Source organism: Lynx rufus, unplaced genomic scaffold, assembly GCF_022079265.1.
Source record: "Lynx rufus isolate CCGP_SWC_20201006 ecotype Redwood Valley unplaced genomic scaffold, mLynRuf1.p SCAF_3, whole genome shotgun sequence".
In the NCBI taxonomy this organism is placed as follows: Eukaryota; Metazoa; Chordata; class Mammalia; order Carnivora; family Felidae; genus Lynx; species Lynx rufus.
This window is the reverse complement of record NW_025814845.1, coordinates 188,337,088-188,357,099: the sequence shown is the minus strand read 5'-3', so window position 1 is coordinate 188,357,099 and position 20,012 is coordinate 188,337,088. Positions and strand designations below refer to the sequence as shown.

At 41.1% G+C, this 20,012-nt stretch overlaps 1 protein-coding gene across 1 annotated transcript in view; it reads left to right on the top strand.

The window, feature by feature from the left end:
• Nucleotides 1-20,012, top strand: part of WWC2 (WW and C2 domain containing 2) — a 205,165-nt gene that overhangs the window by 163,785 nt on the left and 21,368 nt on the right. Inside the window, exons 16-20 of the mRNA XM_047091855.1 lie at nucleotides 1,207-1,371; nucleotides 14,007-14,137; nucleotides 16,316-16,514; nucleotides 17,741-17,905; nucleotides 19,279-19,371. Of these exons, the coding sequence (XP_046947811.1) occupies nucleotides 1,207-1,371; nucleotides 14,007-14,137; nucleotides 16,316-16,514; nucleotides 17,741-17,905; nucleotides 19,279-19,371 (753 nt within the window). The remainder of the gene's footprint in view (nucleotides 1-1,206; nucleotides 1,372-14,006; nucleotides 14,138-16,315; nucleotides 16,515-17,740; nucleotides 17,906-19,278; nucleotides 19,372-20,012) is intronic.

Genomic DNA, 20,012 nt, shown 5'->3' with positions numbered 1-20,012 from the left:
AGAACTGCTATACGAGGTAGCGTGTACGGGGTCACACAGCTGGTGAGGGATGGAACCAGGTATCAAAACGCACCCCACGCATAATGCACCATCACAGATTGAAATCAGACTGTGTAGTCCCATTATTCTCCCCAGCCCTGACGTTGCAGCTTCTAGGAAGACTTCAGTGTTGCTGTTGAGAGGAATATGATATTTAAACGCTAAAGCAAAAGGCTTCATATGTCACTAAAAGTGAGTTTTGCTCACCACTGTACATAATAACCAGAGAACCGTTGCACAGCGGGAAGGTGACACAGGGGGGTCAGATGTGAGCCTCTAGAGGTGTGCCCGTGCGTTCAACAACAGCACGGGTCTCTGGTTGACTCTCCTTGGCGGTACAATGGGAAGCACGAAAACACGCTTCATGACGAGCAAAGTTTAAAAGGTAGAGAGACTTCTTGTAAGTATTTCCTTTTCTTTATATGAAAACAATATTTGATAATATTACCTGAGAATAAAAAAAAAGAAGCAAAGCTAACAGACAGACTCATTAGGCTGTCAGAAAGGCGTGTACCACAATAGATATGGGTGTCGGGAGCTCTATAAAATTAGTAGGTATGTTAATTAATCTCCTTTAAAAAAAATGATACAGTTCAGTTAGATTCTGGCTCATATGTGTGATTCGCTGGAATGTAAAAGCTTTTTTTGACGTACTACTAACTTACCCAAATTAAAATTTTGCTGTCTGGTCTCTCATTTAAGAACCACTATAGAGTTTTTATTTGTTTTTGAACTTTGCAGTGGACAATGGGTTTTTGTGAGTAATAATCAAATGTTGCAGCATATTGTAAGAGGTATTATGGTTTCTGCTTAGTCGTTTACTCTTTCAATTTTCATTTTTTGTCTTTTCGTTTAAAAATAATTCCACACGTACAGAAAGTTGCATGCTCTGTCATTAGGTTTTGGCAAAATAGTATCTCACAAAATAATCCTAGGGTTGGCTTCTAGATTGGGATTATTTCTTATTTAGTCGCACCTAAAAATATAAGACATCTTCAGGTTTAAAAAAAAAAAATCCACCGATGCTTTAGAACATGAGTATTGCATGTTTTAAATCCTAACACAAGCTTTCCCAATAATCTTAATTGTATGAGAGGAAGGAAATATGAATTTAAACATGTTATTTTCTCTCTTCTTTGCTCCCCCCGCCCCCTTCATTTCACATAGGCTGGAACTCAGATCAGTTTGGCCGACTTACCGTTTTCCAATGAGATTTTCACTCTGTGGTATAACTTGCTGCCTTCTAAACAAATGTCTCGCAAAAAGAATGGCGAAGAAAATGAGGATTCCGTATTTCAACCAGACCAGCCGTTAATCGAGCCTATAGACTTGGTGAGTCACGTTCGGAGAAAGGGCTCATAGTATGACCGGATGAAACCGTGTGGAATGGCCGCGGTGCCCACTTGCTCCCACGCGCTTTCACAAAACTGTCCTCTCCTCCTCTGACCGCTCACCCTTCCTCCCGGCTTCCCAACAACGACGACACCAGACGCTCATTTCTGCTCACACGTCCTTCCGTCACAATAAACCGATGCGGAGCCTTCATTGGTTTAGGTGACCGTGGAAGACCTTTTGATTTAAATTTATACTTCCGTGCGGTTGTGTGCGTGTCTTTGATTCCTCTGCCAGGTTATCCGTTCGGAACTCTGGTAATTTGCAAATGTTAAATCGTCAAGGCCAAAGAGGGCCTTCGTTTCTATCCGTGGCATCAATATCCATAAATAGTTTTCCAGGAAAAAGGTTTTTTGTAACCAACAGCCATACTTCCAACGTTTCAGAAAACGTACAGAGGGGCATTTGGGGAGGCCGTTCATCGCTGACTTGGCATTTGTGAACCTTGTTACCGAGTTCAAGTTTATTTTCGATTATCTGTGGGGAAAGAGCTTACTAAGCAGAAGTCAGATAATCACTGATCATCGACCGTGTGCAGGGCGCCAGAGTGGACGTCGCGGTGGGTGGTGAAGGGGACGCAGATGCCGGGAGAGCTTGCACTCCATGCCCGCGGCCGGCCCGGCGTCAGGCCCCCAGGATGATGGAATGCGACGGAATGCGACGTCGCCTTTGAGAGTGCTTCTGTAATGGTCACACTGTGGGGAAATGGCTGCTCACAGCTCGATGCAGTGTAACTCACATACCACACGGTTCCTCCACTTAACACGTACTTCGCCCATCTGAAGCACGCAGTTCAGTGGCTTTTAGTATGTTCACGGGGTTGGGCCTCCAGCACCACAATCTGGTATTAGAACATTGTCGTCATCCCTGAAAGAAGCCCTGTGCCCGTTAGCGGTCCCTCCCCGTTCTCCCTAACCCCTCTCCCCCAAGGCAACCACTCGTCTTTCTGTCTCTGTACATTTGCTTGTTACGGACATGTCAGATAAATGGGATAAGACGGTATTTGTTCTTTTGTGACTACCTCTTTCCCTCAGCGTACTGTTTTCAGGGTACATCCATATTCCAGCATGTGTCAGTACCTCATTCCTTTTTATTGCCAAATAATACCGCATCATGTGGATATACCACCTTTTTTCTGTTCATCAGCTGATGGGCATTTGGGCTGTTTCTGCTTTAAAAAACTTTTTTTTAATGTTTATTTATTTTTTTGAGAAACAGAGAGAGAGCACAAGCAGGGGAAGGGCAGAGAGAGAGGGAAACACAGAATCCGAAGCAGGCTCCAGGCTCTGAGCTGTCGGCACAGAGCCCGACACGGGGCTCAAACCCACGAACCGTGAGATCGTGACCTGAGCCGAAGTTGGACACTTAACCGATTGAGCCACCCAGGCACCCCGTTTCCCTACACTCTTACCACAAATCTGGCCTTCTGATTTTAGCCATGTTAGTGTTGTGTGAAGTACGATCTCGTTATGGTTTTGATTTATACCCCTAATGACTAATGATACTGAGCATATTTTCATGGACTTACTGGCCATTAGTATGTTTTTTTCTTTTTTTTTTTCTTTAAATCCAAGTTAGTTAACATACAGTGTAATAATGATTTCAAGAATAGAATTTAGTGATTCATCACTTACATATAACACCCAGTGCTCATCCCAACAAGTTCGCTCCTTAATGCCCATCACCCATTTAGCCCAGCCCCCCACCCAACGCCCCACCAGCAACCCTCAATTTGTTCTCTGTATCTAAGACTCTCTTATGGTTTGCCTCCCTCTCTGTTTTTATCTTATTTTTGCTTCCCTTCCCCTATGTGCATCTGTTTTGTGTCTTAAATTCCACATATGAGTGAAATCATATATTTGTCTTTCTCTGACTTGTTTCACTTAGCATAATACACTCTAGTTCCATCCACATTGTTGCAAGTGGCATGATTTCATTCCTTTTGATCACCAAGTAGTATTCTATGTACATATACACCACATCTTCTTTTTTTTTTTTTAATATTTTTTTTTCAACGTTTATTTATTTTTGGGACAGAGAGAGACAGAGCATGAACGGGGGAGGGGCAGAGAGAGAGGGAGTCACAGAGTCGGAAACAGGCTCCAGGCTCTGAGCCATCAGCCCAGAGCCCGACGCGGGGCTCGAACTCACGGACCGCGAGATCGTGACCTGGCTGAAGTCAGACGCTTAACCGACTGCGCCACCCAGGCGCCCCCACATCTTCTTTACCCACTCATTAGTCGATGGACATTTGGGCTCTTTCCATAATTTGGCTATTGTCAAGAGCGCTGCTATAAACATTGGGGTGCATGTGCCCCTTCGAATCAGCATTTTTGTATCCTTTGGATAAATACTGAGTAGCGCAATTGCTGGGTCGTAGGGTAGCTCTATTTTTAGTTTTTTGAGGAACCTCCACATTGTTTTCCAGAGTGGCTACACCAGTTCGCATTCCCGCCAACAGTGCATTCCCACCGCATCCTTGCCAACATCTGTTGTTTCCTGAGTTGTTAACGTTAGCCATTCTGACAGGTGTGAGGTGGTATCTCATTGTGATTTTGATTCGTATTTCCTTGATGATGAATGATGTTGAACATCTTTTCATGTGTCTGTTAGTCATCTGGATGTCTTCTTTGGAAAAGTGTCTATTCATGTCTTTTGCCCATTTCGTCACTGGATTATTTGTTTTTTGGGTGTTGAGTTTGATAAGTTCTTTGTAGATTTTGGATACTAACCCTTTATCTGATATGTCGTTTGCAAATATCTTCTCCCATTCTGTCGGTTGCCTTTTAGTTTTGCTGATTGTTTGCTGTGCAGGAAGCTTTTTACCTTGATGAGGTCCCAATAGTTCATTTTTGCTTTTATCTCCTTGCCTCCAAAGACATGTCAAGTAAGCAGTTGCTGCAGCCGAGGCCAAAGAGGTTATTGCCTGTTTTCTCCTCTAGGATTTTGATGGCTTCCTGTCGTACAAATTTAGCTCTTTTGTCCACTTTGAGTTTATTTGTGTGTATGATATAAGAAAGTGGTCCAGGTTCATTCTTCTACATGTTGCTGCCCCGTTTTCCCGACGCCATTTGTTGAAGAGATTGTCTTTTTTCCATCAGATATTCTTTCCTGCTTCGTTGGAGATTAGTTGGCCATACGTTTGTGGGTCCATTCCTCGGTTCTCTCTTCTGTTCCATTGATCTAGGTGTCTGTTTTTGTGCTAGTACCATACTGTCTTGATGATTACAGCTTCGTAATCTAGCTTGAAGTCCAGAATTGTGATGCCTCCAGTTTTGGTTTTCCTTTTCAACACCACTTTGGCTATTCAGGATCTTTTTTGGTTCCAGACAAATTTTAGAATTGTTTGTTCTAGCTCTGTGAAGAATGCTGGTGTTATTTTGATAGGGATTACATTGACTATGTAGATTGCTTTGGATAGTATCTACATTTTAACAATATTTCTTCTTCCAATCCATGAGCATGGAATGTTTTTCCAGTTCTTTGTGTCTTCCATTTCTTTCATAAGCTTTCTGTAGTTTTCAGGGTATAGATCTTTTACCTCTTTGGTAATTTGGTTTATTCCTTGGTATTTTATGGTCATAGTGCAGTTGTAAATGGGATCAGTTCCTTGATTTATTTCTCTTTCTGCTGCTTCATTATGGGTGTATAGAAATGCAACCAATTTCTGTACGTTGATTTTATATCCTGTGACTTTGCTGAATTCATGGATCAGTTCTAGCAGTTTTTTGGTGGAGTCCTTTGGGTTTTCCATGTAGAGTATCGTTTCATCTGCGAAGAGTGGAAGTTTGACTTCCTCCTTGCCAGTTTGGATGCCTTTTATTTCTTTTTGTTGTCTGATTGCTAAGGCCAGGACTTCTAACACTATGTTGAGTATCAGTGGTGCGAGTGGACATCCCTGTTATGTTCCTGACCTTAGAGGGAAAGCTTTCAGTTTTTCCCCATTGAGGATGATATTAGCTGTGGGTCTTTCGTATATGGACTTTATGATCTTGAAGTATGGTCCTTCGATCCCTACTTTCTTGCAGGTTTTTATCAAGAAGTGATGCTGTAGTTTGTCAGATGCTTCTTCCGCATCTATTGAGAGGACCATGTGGTTCTTATCCTTTTATCAGTGTGATGTACCTCATTAATTGATTTGCGGATTTTGATAAATCCCATTTGATCATGGTGAATAATTCTTTTAATGTATTGTTGTTTCTGGTTTGCTAGTATTTTATTGAGAATTTTCGCATCCATGTTCATCAGGGAAATTGGTCTGTGGTTCTCCTTTTTAATGGGGTCTTTGTCTGGTTTTGGAATCAAGGTAATGCTGGGCCATTAGTATATTTAAAAAATTTTTTTTGAGAACTGTCTATTCAGATCCTTTCTCTTTGTTTTAAATTCTTTATCATTTTATTTTATTATCTCTTTATTAATTATTATTTTAGTATTGAGTGATAAGACTTCCTTGTGTAGTCTTGGCACAAATCCTTTAGCCAATAAATGACTTACAAATATCCTCTCTCATTCTATGGGTTTCTTTTCACTTTTTAAAAATTAATTAGTTAATTAATTTTTGATAGAGGGCAGGCGCAAGTGAGTGAGAGGCAGAGAGAGAGGGAGAATGGGAGAGAGAGAGGGAACCCTATGCTGACATCATGGAGCCCAATGCGGGGCTCAAGCTGACCTGACATGGGGCTCAAACTCATAAACCATGAGATCATGACCTGAGTCAAAGTCAGATGCTTAACGGACTGAGCCACTCAGGTGCCCCTTCACTTTCTTGATGGTTTTGTTTGAAGTACAAAATTTTTAATTTTGATAAAAGTCCAGATTGTCTGTTTCTTTCTTTTATTGCTTCTGCTGTTGATGTCATATCTAAGAAGGCTTTGCCTAACCAAACATCACAAAGATTTATGCCTGTGTTTTCTTCTGAGTGTTTTACAGTTTAGTCTTATTTTTAGGTCTCCAGTCCACTTGGATTGTTCTTTATGTGTGATGTCAGGAGTGTGTCCAACTTCATTTTCTTGTATTGTGGGTGTGTGATTGTCCCCAGTACCACTTATTGAAAACACTGGTCTTTCCCCAGTGAATTATCTTGGCACCGTTTCTAAAAATCAGTTTGCCGTGTGATTGTTTATATTTCTGGACTCCAAATTCTGTTCCATTAATCTGTATGTCTGTATTTATGTCAGCACCACACTACTGTGATGACTGTAGCTTTGTAGTTATTTTGGAATCAGAACATGTGCATCATCCAACTTTGTTTTTCTTTTGTAGGATGGTTTGTCTTATTCGTGGTCCCTTGCATTTCCGTATTTCTGCAAAAAAAAAAAAAAAAGGCAGCTAGTCTGTAGGTCAGTTGAGGGGTGGGGTGGGTATTGTCATCTTCACAGTTTTAACTCTTCTTATCCATGGATTTGGGATATCTTCCCATTTATTTAGGTCTTCATTAACCTCTTTAAAAAATGTTTTCTAGTTTTCACAGCCCAAATTTGCACTTCTTTGATTAATTTTATTCTTTTTGATGCTATTGTAAATAGAAATATTTTCTTAGTTTCATTTTCAGATTTATCTTGCCATCCTACAACCTTACTAAACTGGTTTATTGGGTCTAATAGTGTTTTCGTGGATTCCTTAGAATGTCCTGTACATAAGATCATATCTTCTGCAAATAGAGTCGGTTTTACTTCTTCCTTTCCAGTTCCTTTTAACTTCTTTTTCTTGCCTCTTCATCCTGGCCTGAACCTGCAATACAATATTGAAAGAAATGGTGAGAACAGACAAAATTCTGTTCTTTGTCGTGTATGTGATCTTGTAGGGAAGCTTCCAGTCTTTCACTATTACATATGATTTTTGCTGTAGTTGTTGTAGTTGCCTTTTGTTAAGTTGAGGAAAATCCTTTTCCTAGTTTGTTGAGTGTTTTATCATAGAGACTGTTGGATTTAACCAATGCTTTTCTTCTGCATCTATTGAGATGACATGTGTTTTTTGTCCTTTATTCTCTTCATACGGTTTACTGATTTCAGATGTCAGATCAGCTTCTCGTTCCTAAGATAAATCCCACTTGGTCATGGTGTATAATCCTTTTTCTATGATATTAGATTCAGTTTTCTAGTATTTTGTTGAGAACCTTTTTTACGTCTGTATTCGTCGTTTTCTTCTGATCACCTTGTCTAGTTTCAACATTAGGGTAATTCTGGCCTCAGGGAATGAGTTAGGAAGTGTTCCCTCCTCATCTACCGTTTGAGAAGAATTGGCATGAATTCTTTATATGTTTGGTAGAATTTGGCAGTGAAGCCCTCTGAGTTTGGACTTGGGGGGAAGTTTTTTGTTTACTAATTCAATCTCTTGTTCTAAGTCTACTCAGAATTTTGTTATAATACCACTTTGAGTAGTTCGCGTCTTTCTGGAATGTGCTCACTTTATCTAGGTTTCCAACGTGTTGGCAGACAGTTGTTTCTAGTAACCTTTATCATTCATTTTATATCTCTAAAGTTGATAGTGATGTTCCCTCTTTTGCTCCTGATTTCAGTAATTTGAACTTTCTTTCCATTTTTCTTGGTCAGTCTAGCTAAAGGTTTTTACTTTTTTGAATCTTTTCAAAGAATCGACTTTTGGTTTCCTTGATCTTCTCTAATATTTCTCTATTCACCGTTTTGTGAATTTCTACTCTGGTGTTTATTATTTCCTTCCTTCTGATTGCTTTAGGTGTACTTTTTACTCTTTTTTCCATTTTCTTCAGATGGAAGGTTAGGTTATAGATTTGAGATCTTTCTTCTGTTTTAACACACGCACTTAACACTGTAAATTTCTTGCTGAGCACTGCTGTAAGCAGCATCTTACAAACTTCAGTATGTTTTAATTTTCATTCAGCTCTTTAATATTTTCTAATTTTTCTTGTGACTCCTTTGACTCATTGGTTATTTAGGAGTGTGCTGATTTTCACATCTTTGTTATTTCTTATTGTTTCCTTCTGTTACTGATTTTTAATTTCTTTACAGTGTGGTCACAGAATATATTTTGTAGGACTTCAGTCCTTTTAAGTCTGTTGAGGTTTGTTTCAGGGCCTAGCATGTTCTGCCATTCCTGGAGAATGTGCCATGTGTACTTGAGAAGAATGTGTATTCCGCTCTTGCTGGGTGAGTTTTCTATAGGTGTTTGTTAGGTCTCGTTTGCTCACAGTGTTGTTATATGCATACATATGCCTTCTTATTACACTTTTTATCGTATCCTAATCTCACTTTAACTTGTTTCTTTTGTGGAGGGGAGTGATGGAGAGATTTATAGCAGAGCGTACAGATCTGATATGAATTTTCCAGTGACTTTTCACAAAGCAAGCACACCTGTGTAGCTCCCACCCGCATCAAGGTATAGTGCATTATCAGCACCCCAGCGCCCTCCCTGGTGCCCCCGTCCTAGTCATTACCACGCTCCCCTAAAGGTAATCTCTACTCTGACGTCTGTCTCTGAACTTTACATAATGGAATCTTTCGATATATGTTATGTTATGTCTGGCATCTCGTGCTCACCATTATGTCTGTGAGAGTCATCTATGTTATTTTGTGTGATTGTAGCTCATTCGTGCTCACTGTTGTGCAATATTTCATTGTGTAATTTTATCACGGTTTATTGATCCATTCTGCTATCGATGGACATTTGAGTTTCTGATTTGGAGGCTACTAGGATTAGTGCTGCTCTTACCATCTTGCACATGTCTTTATCTTTCATTTTAGCCATTGTGGTAAGTATATAGTACTCTCATGTTTTTCCATTTCCCTGATTATAATATTTAATGGCCAAATGGATGTCCTTTTTTGTGAAACATCTGTCCAAGATTTCGCCCATTTTTCTGTTGGATTCTCTCTCTTTTTTTTCAGTAGGTTGGTAGCCGTTCTTCATTTTAGATTTGAGTGTTTTGTCAAATATGTCTATTGCAAATATCTTTGCCCATTCTGTGGTTTGCCTTTTCATTTTCTTAATGTTGCCTTTTGGTGAATAGAAGTACTCAGGTTTAACGCAGTCTTTTTTATCAGTTGTTCCCTGTGTGCTTAGCGCTTTCCTTTGCTATTTAAGAACTATTTGCCCACCCCAGGGTCATGAAGATAGTTTCCTGTCTTGTCTTATAAAAGCTTTATTGGTTTACCTTTCACATTTAGATCTGCAGCTCATCTGAAATTAATTTTTTTGTAAGGTATGAGGTAGGGATCGAGATTTCTTTTTATCCACGTGGTAGCCCATTGGCCCAGCACCATTTGTTGAGAAGACTTACTTTCCCAGCTGCATTGCATTTTCATCTTTGTCATAATCCACTGACCTGGACATGTGGAACTCTGTTCCTAGATATTCTGTTGTATTCCGTTGGCTTAGTTGTCTACCTTTGTAGAAAATACTCTACTTTTTTGGGGCGCCTGGGTGGCGCAGTCGGTTAAGCGTCCGACTTCAGCCAGGTCACGATCTCGCGGTCCGTGAGTTCGAGCCCCGCGTCAGGCTCTGGGCTGATGGCTCAGAGCCTGGAGCCTGTTTCCCATTCTGTGTCTCCCTCTCTCTCTGCCCCTCCCCCGTTCATGCTCTGTTTCTCTCTGTCCCAAAAATAAATAAACGTTGAAAAAAAAAATTAAAAAAAAAAAAGAAAATACTCTACTTTTTTCAAAGCGAAAGCTTTCAGTAATTTGTCATGTAGAATGATTTTTCTGAGGCTCTGTGTAGATAATCACCATCAGATTAAAGAAGTTTCTTGCTCTTTCTAGTTTGCTAAGACTTTTGATTATGCATGGATATTGAGTTTTCTCAAACATTTTTACTGTCTACTTAACTCTTAAATTTATTACACAGTTGTTCTCTTTTATTCTCTTAGTGTGCTAGATTGTACATTGATTAACTTCGGAATGTTAAACCATGCTTGGATTGCTGGAATAAAACAGACTTCATCGCGATGTATTTTATATGTGTTTTTATATATGTTGCTGGTTTTGATTTCTTGATTTTGTGTTTGGGTTAATTTTCATTTATGTTCATGAGAGAGGTTAGTCTTTAATTTCCTTTTTTTTGTAATGTCGGGTTTTTTTTTACTTCAAGGTTTACCAGCCTTCCTAATGTAAATTAGAAAGTATTCCTTTTTCACTTCCTGCAGAAGGTTTTGTAAGGTGGGTATCATACCTTCCATAAGTCATTGGGAGAATTCCCAAGAGAATTCACCAGCCCAGCCTATAATTTTCTTTGTGAGAAGCAGCCTTTCACAACCAAGGCTATGTAAGAAGTAAACATTTACCAAAAAAATATTTTCGATGACTATTTTCTTATTTCTCCCAAGGATGGCACATAACTCACACCATTTTACATGTCATGTTTTGTTTTGCTTTAACATAATGGATGCTAGAGGGCACAAGGGCTTAACTCTAATGGAATCCCAGTTGAAAAGGGCTGGTGGACCATTTTTTATTATAGATTCCATTTCTTTATTAGATACAGAACTATTCAAGGGGCGCCTGGGTGGCTCAGTCGGTTAAGCGTCCAACTTCAGCTCAAGTCATGATCTCACGGTTCATGAATTTGAGCCCCGCGTCGGGCTCTGTGCTGACAATTTGGAGTCTGTTTGGGATTCTCTCTCTCTCCCTCTCTCTCTGCCCCTCCCTGACTCATGCTTTCTCTCTCTCGCAAAGTAAATAAATAAACTTAAAAAAAAAAAGATACAGGACTATTGCAGCTTTCTATACTTGTATTCATTTCAGTAAGCATTATTTTCTACAGGATTTGTCTATCTTACCTAAATTATCAAAATTTTAGCAAAGCTATCCAAGGTACCCTCTTACTTTTCATATATACAAGGACTTTGCTATGTTTCTGTTTTATTTCTCACATTGGCAAATTTGTACCATTTCTGCTTTTTTTTCTCACTCTTGCTAGGGACTCGTCAAATGTTTTATTTTATTCAAAGAAACATCTTTTGGCCTTGTTGATTCTTTTTCTCTATTTATACATGTGTTTTCTATTTTATTAGTCCTGCTCTTTTCTTTATTATGTCCTTGCTTCTGCCTTCATTAGGCTTAATTTGCTGCACTTTTTTTTTTTTTTTAACTTCTTGAGATAGGTAATTGTTCACCCATCTTCTTTTCCAATTTATGCATTTAGGGCTTAAAAATTCTTTTTGAGCACAGCTTTGTCTGCTTTTCACAAGTTTGATAATATGATATTATCAAAATATCATTGAATTTAAAATAGTTTTTAATTTTCATTGTAATTTCTGTTTTGATCTATGAGGGTTTTTTTTTTAGAAGTATATTTACTTAATTCCTAAACTGGGGTTTTCTAGTTATCTTTTTATTATTGATTTCTTCTAGCTGTATTTCACTGTTTTCAGAGAATAGAGAACATACTATTCAATCATACAGAATATTGAAATTTCCTTTATGGCTTAGTATATGGTCAGTTTGGGTAAAAGTTGTGTGTGTTCTTAAGAGAACATATTCTACAGCCCAAGTTTGTCAATTTTTGTCTTTCACATCTTCTTCAAATTTTTCAATTTGCTTATTTTACCAGTTATTGAGAGAGATATTAAAATCCCCCAACTTATGATTGTAGATGTCTGTTTCTCCTTTTAGTTTGTTAGTCTTTGCTTTCTGACTTCTGTGTTTATGTTCACAGACGAATATAAATTTAGCGTTGTGTTGTATCTTTCTGTTCAGCTGGCCCTTTCATTGTTATAAAATATCCCTCTTTATCTGTACTAATACCCCTTGTTTTAAAATCTGTTTCGTCTGGTATTGATAAAGCTGTGTCCACCCTTTTTCGGTTAGCGTTTTCATGGTTTATCTTTTTCCATCCTTTTACTTTCAATCTTTCTGAATTCTTAGATTTAAAGTGTTTCACTTGCAAGCAGTATATAGTTGCTTTTGATTTATTATCCAGTCTTATAATCCTTACCTTTTAATTGAAATATTTAGTTCATTTACATTTAATGCTATTAGTGATATATTTGGGTTCGAACATATTATCTTACTCTTTTTTTTTTTTAAGGAAAGGAAAATTTCATTTGCCCTTCTATTAGATCATTAGTAATGCAGTCTTTTATTTTTTGCTGTATCCCTAGTGATTACAGCATGCATCCTTGCCTTCTTAAGAGAAGCTACCTTAAATTAATGCTTTTACTTTTTCCCACACAGTACAAGAATTTTAAAAGACTTGAACTCCATTTATGCCCTCTCCTCCTTCTGCGAAATTATTGGTCATGCGTTTTAGTTCTGTATATTTTAACGTATATCCCACAAGATACTATAGTTCTATTGCCAGTCAATATTCATTTAGATTTCCCCGCATCTTTACCCTTCCTGGTGTATTTCATTTCTTTCTGCATTAGTGCACTCCCATTTGGGTCATTTTCCTTCTGCTTGAAGAACTCCCTTTAGGATTTCTTTTAGTGCATATCTATCAGTGTCTTTATTTCCACTTGAAAAGGAATTTTTTTCCCCTGCATATTCAGAATTCTAGGTGGGCAGTTAATTCTCTGAACACATTACAGATACCATTTTGTTGTCGTCTGGCTTCCACTGATTCTGTTGAGCTGCTGGAGAACAGCTGATCCTTAAAAAGTAATACATCTTTTTTTTTTCACTGCTTATAAGATTTTCTCTCTCCCTTTGCTTTTCAGCAGTTCCTCTCTGATGTGCTAATGTGGATTTGTGTTTACACTAGTGAGACTCTCCACCGTTTCGTCAGTTTTCCTGAACACGTCAACTGTAAAAACTTAAATTCCTTCTCTAAATAATGGCAGTGTATGGACCACCTGTAGGTTGCCTCTTTTATCTTATCCGTTGTTGTTCTTGGTTTCCAGTGGATGCTGGGTATTATGTATGAAGAATTGTGGAGGCTCTGGCTGATATCTTCCTCCAGAGAGGATTTAGTATTCTTCCAGAAGGCAGATTACAACGTGGGCAGATCACCTGAGTCACTTGCAGGACCTCCAATTCAATTGGAGGAATTCCAATTTTTCTCTCCCTAGGACCGTGAAGAAACTGAAGTACCTGCCTACTGTTTTAGCCTCCCTGCAGCTGGGCTTTGCTTACTTTCCCACTTCTTGCTGTCGGATCTGCAGCTGAGGAGTGGGAAATACCGCAGCAAGAACATCGTGCGGAATACAGGACTCCCCTTTCCGTTCGTTTCCCCGGGCCCCAGTGTGCTGGCTGCCTTGGGGGCCTTCTCAGTTTTCATCTTCACGTTCTATCCATAGTGCCGCTGTTGCGCACAGCCACAATTTTAGCCTGTGTGCCTCAACCGCTAGAACTGATACACGTCCCTGAGGGGAAAGGGTGGCAGTGACGTCGTTTCACCTGCCTGCGTTTCTCCTCTCCCCGGGGTCTCGGCCTCCAGTCCCGATTGCCTGTGTCGCTCTCGGTTGCTTTAAAAACGCCGGAGGTTGGTTTGTCGCCTTTTGTTTTATTTCCATCAGCTTTCGTATTTGTTCTCGGCAGGAGAATTGGGTCTGGTGCCACCTTCTTTTCCACAACCGGAAGCTTCAGTCCCCATCTGATGAGTTTTTGAATCATTTCTCACAACATGTGATGTTAACTGCCGTCCGTACACCTTCTGTTCTCCAGGATGCCGTGTCAGCCCTCCTTGCAAGAACATCAGCTGAGCTGTTGGCTGTGGAACAAGAATTAGCACAGGAGGAGGAGGAAGAAGAAGAACCAGGGCAGGAAGAAGAGGAAAGGGGTCCAGATGGAGACTGGTAAAAACCCTGGCTTCCTTTTGCTATTCGGGAATGCAAAGAGGGTGTGTGTATCACAGGGAAACCTTTATGGGTTCAGATATTACCCCGGAATTATGGAAAGCGGTGCCGTGTTAGGCTGCTACCACTGAAGGAAGGACCCTCTTTGGTCATTAGAGAGTTGAAGAAGGTAACAGCAAAATTGTGGACCGCGCACGTCAGAGTTAACACAGGAAGGACTTTCTTTGTTCCTGCCTCCGTACGTTCTGACACTCTTTCCTGGGCTTTTTAAAATTCTTGGTCTCAGCTACCTGTTTTGAGGGGCGCCCGGGTGGCTTAGTCAGCTGAGCGTCTGACTCTTGATCTTGGCTCAGGTCATGATCCCAAGGTCCTTGGATTGAGCCCCGTGTCGGGCTCAGCACTAAGCGTGGAGCCTGCTTGGGATTCCCTCTCTCTCCCTCTGCCCCACTCTCCTGCTCTCTCTCGCTCTAAAATCATCATCATCATCATCTACCTGTTTTGAAAGGTGTGGTAGTTTATTGTCAATTGGTAAATAAATTTAAGAACTTACCTTCTTTTTCTTTAAATTACCAGAAGTACCTCTGTACCATTTAGGTTCAGGTAAAGCAAAGCACATATCTGAGTACTCATTTTCTATTTGTTCACCTCTGCCTTCTTTTTCTGTTTCCACCTAATTATCCATACCCCGTCCTTTGAAAAAAGAAAAAAGTTATTTATAGATTTTGTCCAGAATCACATATGTATAAAGAACTGCCTTTCCTGGTTTGCATTGTTTTCTCTAAAAACAAATTTTAATGAATGCATCCGTTTTTAAAGTATAGATGTAAAATTATTTGGATTAATTTTAATGTATATGTAGTTGCTTATATTGTTGTGTTTGATTGAACTCCTGTTAACACATATGCACATACATAGATAGCATGCGTTTGTGTGTGTGTGCATGTGTGTATAAAACTTGTTACAAACGAAGACTGGCAAGATACATCGTAAATAACAAAATCTTGGACATTTGGAAGGAACAGCTCACTACAGTTAGGCAAAAAGGTACAGATATACATTGTTCTTGTCAGGAGCCTTTTACAGTGATTACCAGTCAGAGCACTGCAAAAAATAAATAAATACGAGAGTGATTATAAGGCCCATCATGATATATTTGTGTGTGTAAAACACAGTTTGTTTCACATACATTTCCAAAAATACACTCGATTTGTAGCAGAAAGGAATTTATAGCTCGTGGAATCCTTGCTAGCTTCCCTGTGCTCATCTCATGACTAGGCAGTTAATAACAGGCGTGTGCCCATCTGCCAAGAGTCTCACCAATCACAATTACAGCCCACCCTTCAGTTATCAGTAGAGAAAATGTTACTGTCCTAAGGACATGAAACTCAACAGACCATGAGATATTCTAAGCCACGCTGGTACCCAGGCTTTCCTGTCGATGCAGTTTATTCAGAACATAAACCCGTATGTACATTCTGGGGCCCCGCTTGTAATACCACCCAAGCCCATGCTATGGCTTTGGTTAGAGACAAGGTCACATGGCCTTAGGATTCCTGTTATTTCAGGTGTAAAACTCCCTTGACGCAGGGTTTTTACCCCTGCTAGACTGTAAGCACAGTTGTTTTTTATAAAGTTTTTTTTTATAAAGATTTTATTTTTAAGAAATGTCTACAACCAGGGTGGGGCTCAAACTTGCAACCCCGAGATACAGAGTTGCACAATGCGCCGAGCCCGCCAGGTACCCCGACGATGGATATTTTCAATGCTTATGTCTTTATTCGCTTTTAGCGAAGTCACTCCATTCTGCTGGAGGATTAATTTTATAACAAGTAAACAACTGAAATCAAGTTACATTAAAGTGAGTGTCAGTGCTTTTAAATGGCGGGGCTAAATGTTATACGTGATTTTCAGAATATTTCTAACTTAACGCCTAAGAATTCGGTCCGATTCCATTAATGTAACTTTGTAGTACCCAATTATGGTGATTTTGCTGCATATTGCTGGAGGGTCGGTTGCTGATTTCATTTCGCGTGTAGCAGTTCGAGCCGGGGAGATGGCTTGAATCGTTAACGTGAGCCTCATTCCTTGTGGGAGAGCGGTGTCCGCCCCAGGTGGCCCTGCTCACGTGTGCACCTGCCGGACCCAAGTTGTGTGTGGTTCTGCTCCGTCTCACCATAGGTTGACAATGCTGCGGGAGGCCTCTGATGAAATCGCGTCTGAAGAAGAGGCCGACGTGAAGTTGCCCGAGGGCGGTCGCCGTGCAGGAGACCTGTGCTCGCGCCCCCGCGTGCCCGAGGCGGAGGAGGACGTGGGCAGGAGAGAGGACGGCGGTGCTGAAGGGCGCGGCAGCCAGCCGCCCGGCGGGCCGTCCACCCTGGTGAGCACTTTCAGCCACACTCCCCACCGGCCTGACCTCTGGCGGCAGCGCGCAGGCTAAGTCTGTCTCCTCGGGTGTAAATCCGTACCAAGATCTGTGCCACAGCTGCTCACGGCAGGCGTTTGTGAAAGGAGGCTTTAAGATGTTCATATGGGCCCCAGTATTCATTCGTGACTTAAGTTTTCTGTAAGAAGATGAACAGTGCTGTGTAGAGCTGTGTCAGTGGTCTGGGAGGATTTATTAAAAGCGTTTCCGGAATTTCCCGGCTGACACCAGGACGACCACTGAATTGCGTCACGTTTCGTAAATGTTGTGAGTGGACACGTTCAAGTCCGTCTCGGTGACGCGGTGCTCTGACCGGAATCTGCTCTGGAACGTGGCAGGTCGCTCGGTGTAGGGATGGGTGCTGGTTACGGGAGGGACGTGTTGGTAGAGAGCGCATCCCCAAAGGGAGGAAATCATTTTCAGGCTTGGAGGATGCTTGGGATGTCGATGATGGAGTCTACAAAACTCCAGCCCTTTGTTCCTGAGGAAAATAGTATTTTGCCCTGACCCAAGACTTCCTCCGATAAAGGAGCAAACCAGCACGAGGCAGCTTTTGAATCCTTTTATGCACGTGAGATCAACAATAAACGTCTGCCTGTGCCTGTAGAGTTAGTGCCCTGAGAAACTGGTTTTTACTTAAATTTTATTTTTTATTACATTTCCAGAGGTACAGCGAAAATCCAAACGCAGCTTCACAGCAGTTGCTATTTCCGTGTATGCATAACTGCGTATTCTGTGTAAACCTATAACTTTGTAGTATATTTTCATTTTCTTATATGTCGATTACTTGTATCGTTCTGAAAAAACAACCACCACAAAAACCAGGGATCAGCATGTTGAACGGTATTTCGTGTTGAAGTACTCCTAAACAAGATTCTCTACAGAACCACATTTACCCTGTGGAAATTGAAGGCTTCCTTGTGTAGGTCAGATGTGTTGGGGGGCACGTCCGTTTATGGATGACACCGTCCTGCTCACTGCAGGTCGGTCACTTCCCACTCGGCAGAAAACCATCTCCCGGGGTCCTGTCGGGAGGAACGCCAAGCCTGTCTCTCAGAAGCGGCCCGAGTGCCGGATGAGGCTCTGTTGGGAGATCAGCTGTTGCCTTTGTAGCTGGGCGAAAGGAGCAGAAATGTATCCTCGTCCATCCGCGCCTGACAGGTGTCTGACTTCCGTTCTAGGTTGATAAAGAGACAAACACGGATGAGGCAGGCGACACCAGTGTGGCAGTTCGCCCCAAAGACCGCAGCGGCCTGAGCACTCGGCAGCGCCCCTTTGTCCGCAGCAGCGTGATCGTGCGCTCCCAGACCTTCTCCCCGGGGGAGCGGAACCAGTACATCTGCAGGGTAAGGGGGACACTGCCCCCCCCCCGCCAGTGGGTGGCCCGCCGACCACCAGGGACAGTCACCGGGGGTCTTCCGATTCCGCCTACCGACACGGATGGGTAGAAATGCCCCAAAATATACATGAAATACCACACTCTTATGGGTCTTTCAGTTTGGGTTGTTTTTTTACCTTTTCTTAAATTTCATGTCTCATTAACTCTAAGCCATTTATTTCGCAAATAAGTGAATTAAGGACCTGGCTGCTGAATATGTTTGTACTTCAGTGTGTATTTAGAAGCTTCAAATGACCTGAGACTTAAATATTTCTGCCGCCTATCATACATGCCTCAAACCATGTTAATCCTGCAGAACCAAAATTAGGTTTTAGAACAAAAATCATCTTTTAATAATGCCTCTAGACACTGAGTCCCATCCCTCCCCGCCTCCGTAGACAATACGGTGGGCCTTGCATCGGTTTGCCAAGTTCTACTTCCAGAAGAAGTCATGAGTGATAGTAATAGATTAATATTATATTATTAAATATTATTAAATTATATATTATTAAATTATGTTGTTAAATATTATTAAATCATTATATTATTAAATGTATTAATATTACATTAATAAATATAATAGTATTAAATATTATAAATAATATTATATTATTACATGGGTTAGAAAATACCCTCAAAATTCTAAACTTAGTGCAGCAAATATTTTTATTAACCATCTGCTGGTAAGCATGTTTCTAGACACTTGACTGGAATTCCTCTGTGAACAGACGAGGCCCAGAGCCCTGCCCTCGCACAGCTTACACCCCTGTGTATTGAGACACAGTTACCGTGAACAAGTTGTGAAGTGTCTTAGGTGGGGACCGATTCTCTGGAAAACAGTAGAGCAAGTGAAGGGGGTTTGGAAATGGCGAAAACGAGGGTCTCAAGTTTAAAAGTAGGGTCCGAAGCAGGTGAAAGAGTGAGTACAGGCTGTCTGGGTCAAGGACATTCTAGGTTGTTCTAAACTGTGACTGAAATCTGGCCTGGAACTCTGTATCTTATACAGACCCTACTTTTGAAAACTGAATATTGCAAATTAGCTAAAAATACAAGAGATACTTTTATTTCAAAGTCTGTATGATTATCTTAATGCATGAGTTCTGATGACTGCCCCCAAATGGCAGCTGTTGAAATTATACGTAAGAGAACTTAGTTGTTTAAGGAAAGCACAGAACGGAGAAGAACTTGTTTAGCGAGGATTTTCTTAAAGAAACAAACTCCTGTAATCACTACCTGCTTTATCTGGTAAGTTTCTCAGTTCTAAACCGCTAGCATGCTGTTATGCAGTGATTTTCTTTCTTTTCTTTTCTCTCTCTTTTTTTTTTTATCCTTTGTTGCCAGTTGAATCGAAGTGACAGTGACAGCTCAACCCTGGCTAAAAAATCACTGTTTGTGAGAAACTCCACCGAACGGCGCAGTTTGAGGGTCAAAAGGGTATGTATTCCTTTCGCCACATCTCACTGTCTCCGACCAACCCAGAACCACAGATCGTGAAGCAAAAGGACCAGAACTCCTGAGCGTCATTGCTGCACGCTCTTGGGCTGCTGAATGAGGCCGCCGTACTTCCAGAGAGACACAGATGTCGTGTTAGTTACGGAGATGGAGGGAGGGTGCCCCGGAGAGCAGCCACTCAGTGTGATTTGGAGCCTGTGCTAATTAAGCCAGGAAATTCACTCTGCGGTATCCACGGAGAAGGGGCTTGCCGAACGGTTGATGGCTGCTAGGTCCCCACCCCACATCTGGCTCTGGAGCAGTTGTGGGAGCAGTGTAACACCCAGTACCTTTTTGGAAGGACCAATGTTCTGGTACAGGAGTGCACGGTTTTAGCAACTTGCTTGAAAACAGATATTTCGGGAAGGTTAAGGTTAACGTGGACGGGAAAGCTCCAGCTGACCTGGGGACGTCGGGCTCTGGACTGGCCTTAAAGGATGAGTGTGAGAGAGTGTTTAAATATGTTAAAAGGTTGGACTGTTGGGGTACTTCAACAATTCCTGCTTACTTACAGCTGAAATACTGATGGAGAGTTACTTTCCTGCTAATAATTTGTTTAGTAATTTATTAAGCCATCGTATTGC